The 11,234-nt window shown below is 50.9% G+C and overlaps 1 protein-coding gene across 1 annotated transcript in view; it reads left to right on the top strand.

The window, feature by feature from the left end:
- The window catches only part of parp1 (poly (ADP-ribose) polymerase 1), a 116,971-nt gene extending 108,019 nt beyond the window's left edge, over positions 1-8,952 (top strand). Inside the window, exons 22-23 of the mRNA XM_070885835.1 lie at positions 558-672; positions 8,243-8,952. Coding sequence (XP_070741936.1) covers positions 558-672; positions 8,243-8,324 — 197 coding nt within the window. The 3' untranslated portion in view covers positions 8,325-8,952. The remainder of the gene's footprint in view (positions 1-557; positions 673-8,242) is intronic.
- Positions 8,953-11,234: the final 2,282 nt, after the last annotated feature.

An 11,234-nucleotide genomic window follows, 5' to 3' on the forward strand; every position in this document is an offset into this window, starting at 1 on the left:
CTCAAATCCACCTTCCAGCCCGATCCCCAAATCCCTTGATTTCCCTGGAGTTCAAAGAAATCTGCCTATCGACCGGTATCGGGATGGGCCTGGTTGAAAGGACTGTCAGTCCGCCCACTACGTCACACTGTTCTCCAAGGGTGTGAGGGTTGGAAAGGAACAGCCATCGGGCCCCGTCCCCTCTCTGTGTGTGGGTGACGATCCCGCGGAGTTGGAAGTACCTCCTCCTTCGGCCGGCCGCGTTGGATCTGCTCTTGGATCGCCCTCTAACTCTCGATCGCGCTTTAGCGGAGTGGTGGGGTGGGGGGGGGGAGAACCGATGCTGTCGCTGGGGGGAGCCCATGCAGTGCTGGAAGGTTAGGGGATCCCGAGCCCTCCCCCCTCCCCTTGCCATTGTCGGAGATCGCAGACAATGCTGCAGCTTGGGGTGGAATGGGGGGGGGGGGCGCTGAGGATGGCGTGCCTCTGTTCCCAGTCAGGCTGCGAGGTAGGGGTCAAAGGGCATCACGCTGGGTTGGACTATTACTGCACCTCTTGGGATAACTCTTTCTCCACAGGTGTGGGGAAGACGGCTCCAGATCCGACCGCCACCATCAAGATGGACGGAGCGGAGGTGCCTCTGGGGAGAGGGGTCCAGACGCCAGCCGCAGGCTCCAGCTTACTATACAACGAGTATCCTTCTCTGTACAGCAGTCGGGGGCCATTCGTCCTGTCTTCAAACAATCCGGCCAGTGGCACTGCAGCTCCGCCGTCCCGGTTCACAAAGGGCTAACGAAGTGGGGGCGTTTTTATTTTAAATGCTGTCCTTCCGCCTCTGGCACGTGAACCCAAATCCAGACGGATGGGAATACGGGCGCTCCATAATGGGTGTGAGCCCTGAGGAAAACGGGCTCGGCCTCAGTCGGGCTGTCAGTGCGAGAGCTGCTGGCACGAGCAGGGTTCTGAGACTACAGGCAACCCGCCCCGCCCCTCTCCCTCTTTTTCTCTCTCGCACGCTCTCTCTCTCTCTCTCTCTCTCACATACACAAGAAATAGGAGCAGGAGTAGGCCATACGGCCCCTCGAGCCTGCTCCGCCATTTAATACGATCATGGCTGATCTGATCATGGACTCAGCTCCACTTCCCCGCCCGCTCCCCATAACCCCTTATCCTTATCGTTTAAGAAACTGTCTATTTCTGTCTTAAGTTTATTCAATGTCCCAGCTTCCACAGCTCTCTGAGGCAGCGAATTCCACAGATTTACAACCCTCTGAGAAAAGAAATTTCTCCTCATCTCAGTTTTAAATGGGTGACCCCTTATTCTAAGATCATGACCTCGAGTTCTAGTCTCCCCCATCAGTGCAAACATCCTCTCTGCATCCACCTTGTCAACCCCCTCATAATCTTATACGTTTCGATAAGATCACCTCTCATTTTCTAAATTCCAATGAGTAGAGGCCCAACCTACTCAACCTTTCCTCATAAGTCAAACCCCTCATCCCCAGAATCAATCTAGTGAACCTTCTCTGAACTGCCTTCAAAGCAAGTATATCCTTTTGTCAATATGGAAACCAAAACTGCACGCAGTATTCCAGGTGTGGTCTCACCAATACCCTGTAGAACAGTTGCAAGACTTCCCTGATTTTATACTCCATCCTCTTTGCAATAAAGGCCAAAATTCCATTGGCCTTCCTGATCACTTGCTGTACCTGCATACTATCCTTTTGTGTTTCATGCACGAGTACCCCCAGGTCCCGCTGTACTGCAGCACTTTGCAATCTTTCTCCATTTAAATAATAACTTGCTCTTGGATTTTTTTTCTGCCAAAGTGCATGACCTCACACTTTCCGACATTATACTCCATCTGCCAAATTTTTGCCCACTCACTTAGCCTGTCTATATCCTTTTGCAGAATTTTTGTGTCCTCCTCACACATTGCTTTTCCTCCCATCTTTGTATCATCAGCAAACTTGGCTACTTTACACTCAGTCCCTTCTTCCAAGTCGTTAATAGAAATATAGAAACATAGAAAATAGGTGCAGGAGTAGGCCATTCGGCCCTTCTAGCCTGCACCGCCATTCAATGAGTTCATGGCTGAACATGCAACTTCAGTACCCCATTCCTGCTTTCTCACCATACCCCTTGATTCTCCTAGTAGTAAGGACTTCATCTAACTCCTTTTTGAATATATTTAGTGAATTGGCCTCAACAACTTTCTGTGGTAGAGGATTCCACAGGTTCACCACTCTCTGGGTGAAGAAGTTTCTCCTCATCTCGGTCCTAAATGGCTTACCCCTTATCCTTAGACTGTGTCCCCTGGTTCTGGACTTCCCCAACATTGGGAAGATTCTTCCTGCATCTAACCTGTCTAACCCCGTCAGAATTTTAAACGTTTCTATGAGGTCCCCTCTCATTCTTCTGAACTCCAGTGAATACAAGCCCAGTTGATCCAGTCTTTCTTGATAGGTCAGTCCCGCCATCCCGGGAATCAGTCTGGTGAACCTTCGCTGCACTCCCTCAATAGCAAGAATGTCCTTCCTCAGGTTAGGAGACCAAAACTGTACACAATACTCCAGGTGTGACCTCACCAAGGCCCTGTACAACTGTAGCAACACCTCCCTGCCCCTGTACTCAAATCCCCTCGCTGTGAAGGCCAACATGCCATTTGCTTTCTTAACTGCCTGCTGTACCTGCATGCCAACCTTCAATGACTGATATACCATGACACCCAGGTCTCGTTGCACCTCCCCTTTCACTAATCTGTCACCATTCAGATAATAGTCTGTCTCTCTGTTTTTACCACCAAAGTGGATAACCTCACATTTATCCACATTATACTTCATCTGCCATGCATTTGCCCACTCACCTAACCTATCCAAGTCAATCTGCAGCCTCATAGCATCCTCCTCGCAGCTCACACTGCCACCCAACTTAGTGTCATCCGCAAATTTGGAGATACTACATTTAATCCCCTCGTCTAAATCATTAATATACAGTGTAAACAGCTGGGGCCCCAGCACAGAACCTTGCGGTACCCCACTAGTCACTGCCTGCCATTCTGAAAAGTACCCATTTACTCCTACTCTTTGCTTCCTGTCTGACAACCAGTTCTCAATCCATGTCAGTACACTACCCCCAATCCCATGTGCTTTAACTTTGCACATTAATCTCTTGTGTGAGACCTTGTCGAAAGCCTTCTGAAAGTCCAAATATACCACATCAACTGGTTCTCCCTTGTCCACTCTACTGGAAATATCCTCAAAAAATTCCAGAAGATTTGTCAAGCATGATTTCCCTTTCACAAATCCATGCTGACTTGGACCTATCATGTCACCTCTTTCCAAATGCACTGCTATGACATCCTTAATAATTGATTCCATCATTTTACCCACCCTGTCAGGCTGACCGGTCTATAATTCCCTGTTATCTCTCTCCTTTTTTAAAAAGTGGGGTTACATTGACTACCCTCCACTCCATAGGAACTGATCCAGAGTCAATGGAATGTTGGAAAATGACTGTCAACGCATCCACTATTTCCAAGGCCACCTCCTTAAGTACTCTGGGATGCAGTCCATCAGGCCCTGGGGATTTATCGGCCTTCAATCCCATCAATTTCCCCAACACAATTTCCCGACTAATAAGGATTTCCCTCAGTTCCTCCTTCTTACTAGACCCTCCGACCCCTTTTATATCCGGAAGGTTGTTTGTGTCCTCCTCAGTGAATACCGAACCAAAGTACTTGTTCAATTGGTCCGCCATTTCTTTGTTCCCCGTTATGACTTCCCCTGATTCTGACTGCAGGGGACCTACGTTTGTCTTTACTAACCTTTTTCTCTTTACATATCTATAGAAACTTTTGCAATCCGTCTTAATGTTCCCTGCAAGCTTCTTCTCGTACTCCATTTTCCCTGCCCTAATCAAACCCTTTGTCCTCCTCTGCTGAGTTCTAAATTTCTCCCAGTCCCCGGGTTCGCTGCTATTTCTGGCCAATTTGTATGCCACTTCCTTGGCTTTAATACTATCCCTGATTTCCCTTGATAGCCACGGTTGAGCCACCTTCCCTTTTTTATTTTTACGCCAGACAGGAATGTACAATTGTTGTAGTTCATCCATGCGGTCTCTAAATGTCTGCCATTGCCCATCCACAGTCAACCCCTTCAATATCATTCGCCAATCTATCCTAGCCAATTCACGCCTCATACCTTCAAAGTTACCCTTCTTTAAGTTCTGGACCATGGTCTCTGAATTAACTGTTTCATTCTCCATCTTAATGCAGAATTCCACCATATTATGGTCACTCTTCCCCAAGGGGTCTCGCACAACGAGATTGCTAATTAATCCTCTCTCATTACACAACACCCAGTCTAAGACGGCCTCCCCCCTAGTTGGTTCCTCGACATATTGGTCTAAAAAACCATCCCTTATGCACTCCAGGAAATCCTCCTCCACCGTATTGCTTCCAGTTTGGTTAACCCAATCTATGTGCATATTAAAGTCACCCATTATAACTGCTGCACCTTTATTGCACGCACCCCTAATTTCATGTTTGATGCCCTCCCAACATCACTACTACTATTTGGAGGTCTGTACACAACTCCCACTAACGTTTTTTGCCCTTTGGTATTCTGCAGCTCTACCCATATAGATTCCACATCATCCAAGCTAATGTCCTTCCTATTGCCTTAATTTCCTCCTTAACCAGCAATGCTACCCCACCTCCTTTTCCTTTTATTCTATCTTTCCTGAATGTTGAATACCCCTGGGTGTTGAGTTCCCAGCCCTGATCATCCTGGAGCCACGTCTCCGTAATCCCAATCACATCATATTTGTTAACATCTATTTGCACAGTTAATTCATCCACTTTATTGCGGATACTCCTTGCATTAAGACACAAAGCCTTCAGGCTTGTTTTTTTAACACCCTTTGTCCTTTTAGAATTTTGCTGTACAGTGGCCCTTTTTGTTCTTTGCCTTGGGTTTCTCTGCCCTCCACTTTTCCTCATCTCCTTTCTGTCTTTTGCTTTTGCCTCCTTTTTGTTTCCCTCTGTCTCCCAGCATTGGTTCCCATCCCCCTGCCATATTAGTTTAAATCCTCCCCAACAGCACTAGCAAACACTCCCCCTAGGACATTGGTTCCGGTCCTGCCCAGGTGCAGACCGTCCGGTTTGTACTGGTCCCACCTCCCCCAGAACCAGTTCCAATGCCCCAGGAATTTGAATCCCTCCCTGCTGCACCACTGCTCAAGCCACGTATTCATCTGCGCTATCCTGCGATTCCTACTCTGACTATCACGTGGCACTGGTAGCAATCCCGAGATTACTACTTTTGAGGTCCTACTTTTTAATTTAGCTCCTAGCTCCTTAAATTCGTTTCGTAGGACCTCATCCCTTTTTTTTAAACCTATGTCGTTGGTACCAATGTGCACCACGACAACTGGCTGTTCTCCCTCCCTTTTTAGAATGTCCTGCACCCGCTCCGAGACATCCTTGACCCTTGCACCAGGGAGGCAACATACCATCCTGGAGTCTCGGTTGCGGCCGCAGAAACGCCTATCTATTCCCTTTACAATTGAATCCCCTATCACTATTGCTCTCCCACTCTTTTTCCTGCCCTCCTGTGCAGCAGAGCCAGTCACGGTGCCATGAACTTGGCTGCTGCTGCCCTCCGCTGATGAGTCATCCCCCTCAACAGTACCCAAAGCAGTAAATAGTTGGGGTCCCAGCACTGATCCCTGCAGCACCCCACTAGTTACTGTTTGCCAACCCGAGAATGACCCATTTATCCCGACTCTCTGTTCATTCGGCCCGTCCTACCTGTGCTGGCTCTTTGAGAGAGCCTCCCAATCACTGCCCTGCTATTTCCCCTCAGCCCTGCAAACTTTTCTCCCATCACCGGCTGGGGGTCCCAACGCAACACTTAATCAGGAGGCGGGGCAAGCTCATCTGCACTCGGCCGAGAATACCCCCCCACACACACACAGACACCACCCACCCCCGCCACACAGACACCCCCCCCACACACATACACAGCAGGCTAGGGCCCATACTCACTGCCTGAGAATCCCCACCCACCCCCACACACACACACAGTAGGCTAGGGCCCATACTTACTGGCCGAGAATCCCCACCCCCACCCACACACAGCAGGCTAGGGCCCATACTCACTGGCCGAGAATCCCCACCCCCACCCACACACAGCAGGCTAGGGCCCATACTCACTGGCCGAGAATCCCCACCCACCCCCACACAGACACACCCCCACACAGACACACCCCCACACAGACACACCCCCACACAGACACACCCCCACACAGACACACCCCCACACAGACACACCCCCACACAGACACACCCCCACACAGACACACCCCCACACAGACACACCCCCACACAGACACACCCCCACACAGACATACCCCCACACAGACACACCCCCACACAGACACACCCCCACACAGACACACCCCCACACAGACACACCCCCACACAGACACACCCCCACACAGACACACCCCCACACAGACAACCCCCACACAGACAACCCCCACACAGACAACCCCCACACAGACAACCCCCACACAGACAACCCCCACACAGACAACCCCCACACAGACAACCCCCACACAGACAACCCCCACACAGACAACCCCCACACAGACAACCCCCACACAGACAACCCCCACACAGACAACCCCCACACAGACAACCCCCACACAGACAACCCCCACACAGACAACCCCCACACAGACAACCCCCACACAGACAACCCCCACACAGACAACCCCCACACAGACAACCCCCACACAGACAACCCCCACACAGACAACCCCCACACAGACAACCCCCACACAGACAACCCCCACACAGACAACCCCCACACAGACAACCCCCACACAGACAACCCCCACACAGACAACCCCCACACAGACAACCCCCACACAGACAACCCCCACACAGACAACCCCCACACAGACAACCCCCACACAGACAACCCCCACACAGACAACCCCCACACAGACAACCCCCACACAGACAACCCCCACACAGACAACCCCCACACAGACAACCCCCACACAGACAACCCCCACACAGACAACCCCCACACAGACAACCCCCACACAGACAACCCCCACACAGACAACCCCCACACAGACAACCCCCACACAGACAACCCCCACACAGACAACCCCCACACAGACAACCCCCACACAGACAACCCCCACACAGACAACCCCCACACAGACAACCCCCACACAGACACACCCCCACACAGACAACCCCCACACAGACACACCCCCACACAGACACACCCCCACACAGACAACCCCCACACAGACACACCCCCACACAGACACACCCCCCCATACACACCCCCCCCATACACACCCCCCCCCATACACACCCCCCCCATACACACCCCCCCCCATACACACCCCCCCCCCCCATACACACCCCCCCCGCATACACACACCCCCGCATACACACACCCCCGCAGACACACACCCCCACACAGACACACCCCCACACAGACACACCCCCACACAGACACACACCCACACAGACACACACCCCCACACAGACACACACCCCCACACAGACACACACCCCCACACACACACACCCCCACACACACACACCCCCACACACACACACCCCCACACACACACACCCCCACACACACACACCCCCACACACACACACCCCCACACACACACACCCCCACACACACACACACCCCCACACACACACACCCCCACACACACACACCCCCACACACACACACCCCCACACACACACACCCCCACACACACACACACCCCCACACACACACACACCCCCACACACACACACACACCCCCACACACACACACCTGATACTCACCAGACAAGGGCCCATACTCACTGGCCAAGAATCCCATCACTTAGTGGGGGGTGGGGGGGGAAAGACCAGCTCCACTCACCACCTGAGACCCCAACTCTTGGCGGGAGAGATGGGGTTGGAGGGGATAAAATCTCTCTGCACACGCCATCGAGACCTCCAACACTTAGCAGGCGCGGAGAGGGGGGTTCAGCGGTGGGAGGTAAGATCTCTGCACTCACCGGCCATCACCACTCGCTGGTGTCTCCGGTGAAGATACTGTGCCCCAGGGTGAGTCGGCAGCGAGAGATCCCGGGACGGGAGGGCAGTCCGGGAAGGGGGGGTGGTTTTGCTGAGCTTGTTTCACCGGGGCACAGTTGTGTGCCTTAACTCCCGATCTCTCTCAGGTATATTGTCTACGACGTGGCCCAGGTGAACATGAAGTACCTGCTGAAACTGAACTTCAATTACAAGACCTCGCTGTGGTGAACACTCCACCCTACAAACCTCCCCCACCCCCACGTTGTCAGAATCGGGTTACGGGAGGGGCGGGGTCGCACGGGGGTGGGGCAAGATCGGAACTCGTGCTCGGCCAGGGAGTGGTGTGGGGGAGGGGAGAGGGCGGGGTAAGTGGGTTGGGGGGGGGTGTGGAGGATAACCCCCAAACTACAAGCTGAAGCTGACAAAAGCCATAAATAAAAATGATTGTTTGAATTTTTTAAAAAAATAATGCAAGTTGACTACTTATTTTGGGGGTTACAGGTTTCGATGAGGAGGGGTCAAGTGTTAAAATGGCTGTTCATTTTATTCAGCCAGTGAAGTGACGCGTAACTGACGGTTGAAAACTTTTTGTTTACTTGTGAAAAACCTTATTGGGAGGGCGAGGGGGGTGGGGGGAAACGAGGGTCGGGAGTGGGGTCCCGACCCTTGTAAAGGCTGACAGACACAGGGATGCCAAGTTTAATTTTGTATTTGCTGCCTTCGCTGCTTGTGTTTCATTGAAAGCTGAACAGCGATTCTTTTCTCAAACTCCATCCTTCCCTTCGGCGCTTTCTTCAGGTTTGTTCTTTTCCATTTTATATTATGTGACGAATAAAGGATAGCTTAAAAAACAAAATGACCTTGTGTTTGTGTTTATTACAATGCCAGAATGATTTAAATTGTTTTTATTCATTCTCGTGAGACGTGGGCCTCGCTGGCAAAGCCGGCATTTGCTGGCCGGCATTAGGTGTCAGCCACAGCTCACTGGGCGGCACTCTTGCCTCTTAAGTCCCTGATCTCATCGAAACAGGGATCGGTGCTGGGACCACAACTGTTTACAATGTACATAGATGACCTGGAAGAGGGGACAGAGTGTAGTGTAACAAAATTTGCAGATGACACAAAGATTAGTGGGAAAGCGGGTTGTGTAGAGGACACAGAGAGGCTGCAAAGAGATTTAGATAGGTTAAGCGAATGGGCTAAGGTTTGGCAGATGGAATACAATGTCAGAAAATGTGAGGTCATCCACCTTGGGGGGGGGCGGGGGGGGGAAACAGTAAAAAGGGAATATTATTTGAATGGGGAGAAATTACAACATGCTGCAGTGCAGAGGGACCTGGGGGTCCTTGTGCATGAAACTCTTTTTAGTTTACCTGCAAAAACATAAACATTAAAACCATGCCACCCGACCTGGGTGACACAGCAGACATTTTCAAGGCCCCTTTTTTTTTTTTGTTTTTTTTTTGGTTCTTTTGGGGCGTTAAAATCAAATTTTTCCAGTGCCCCCTATAAAAGGGGAGGGGGACACTAAAAGCACCGGCAATGAAAACAAATTAAACTTTAAAACGTAAAATCAAATTAAAATTTGGTTGCCGGGCGTGATGATGCACTCCAGTCCCTCCGGTGCCCACCTCTCGCGGAAGGCCGCGAGCGTACCGGTGGACACCTCCTTGTGCATGAATCCCAAAAAAAAAAAAAAGTTAGTTTGCAGGTGTAGCAGGTAATCAGGAAGGCGAATGGAATGTTGGCCTTCATTGCGAGAGGGATGGAGTACAAAAGCAGGGAGGTCCTGCTGCAACTGTACAGGGTATTGGTGAGGCCGCACCTGGAGTACTGCGTGCAGTTTTGGTCACCTTACTTAAGGAAGGATATACTAGTTTTGGAGGGGCTAAGAGACGATTCACTAGGCTGATTCCGGAGATGAGGGGGTTACCTTATGATGATAGATTGAGTAGACTGGGTCCTTACTCGTTGGAGTTCAGAAGGATGAGGGGTGATCTTATAGAAACATTTAAAATAATGAAAGGGATAGACAAGATAGAGGCAGACAGGTTGTTTCCACTGGTCGGGGAGACTAGAACTAGGGGGCACAGCCTCAAAATACGGGGGAGCCAATTTAAAACCGAGTTGAGAAGGAATTTCTTCTCCCAGAGGGTTGTGAATCTGGAATTCTCTGCCCAAGGAAGCAGTTGAGGCTAGCTCATTGAATGTATTCAAATCACAGATAGATAGATTTTTAACTAATAAGGGAATTAAGGGTTACGGGGAGCAGGCGGGTAAGTGGAGCTGAGTCCACGGCCAGATCAGCCATGATCTTGTTGAATGGCGGAGCAGGCTCGAGGGGCTAGATAGCCTACTCCTGTTCCTAATTCTTATATTCTGACAGGATTGGACAGGTTAGAGGCAGGAAGAATGTTCCCGTTGCTGGGAAGGTCCAGAACCAGGGGACACAGTCTTAGGATAAGTGGTAGTCCATTTAGGACTGAGATGAGAAGAAACTTATTCACTCAGAGTGGTTAACCTGTGGAATTCCCTACCGCAGAGAGTTGTTGAGGCCAGTTCATTGGATATATTCAAAAGGGAGTTAGATATGGCCCTTACGACTAAAGGGATCAAGGGGTATGGAGAGAAAGCAGGAAAGGGGTGCTGAGGTTGAATGATCAGCCATGACCTTATTGAATGGTGGTGCAGGCTCGAAGGGCCTAATGGCCTGCTCCTGGACCTAATTTCTATGTTTCTATGAGAAGGTCGTGGGTTCAAGTTCTTACAAAGGCCTTTGACACTGGCAACTGCGAGGGTCTATTGAGCGTCCTCCGTTTCGGATGCCCCCAAAAGTTCGTCACCATTCTCTGCCTGCTCCACGATGACATGCAGTCCGTGATCCTTACCAACAGATTCATCACAAACCTAATCCACGTCTGGACCGGGGTCAAATAGGGGTGCGTCATCACCCCAACCCTCTTCTCAATCTTCCTCGCTGCCATGCTCCACCTCACAGTCAACAAGCTCCATGCTGGAGAGAACTAAACTACAGAACCAGTGGGAAGCTGTTTAACCTACGCCACCTCCAGGCCAGGTCCAAGATCACCCCAACCTCTGTCGTCGAGCTACAGTACAGAGACGATGCCTGCGTCTGTG

Source organism: Pristiophorus japonicus, chromosome 7, assembly GCF_044704955.1.
Source record: "Pristiophorus japonicus isolate sPriJap1 chromosome 7, sPriJap1.hap1, whole genome shotgun sequence".
NCBI classification, from domain to species: Eukaryota; Metazoa; Chordata; class Chondrichthyes; family Pristiophoridae; genus Pristiophorus; species Pristiophorus japonicus.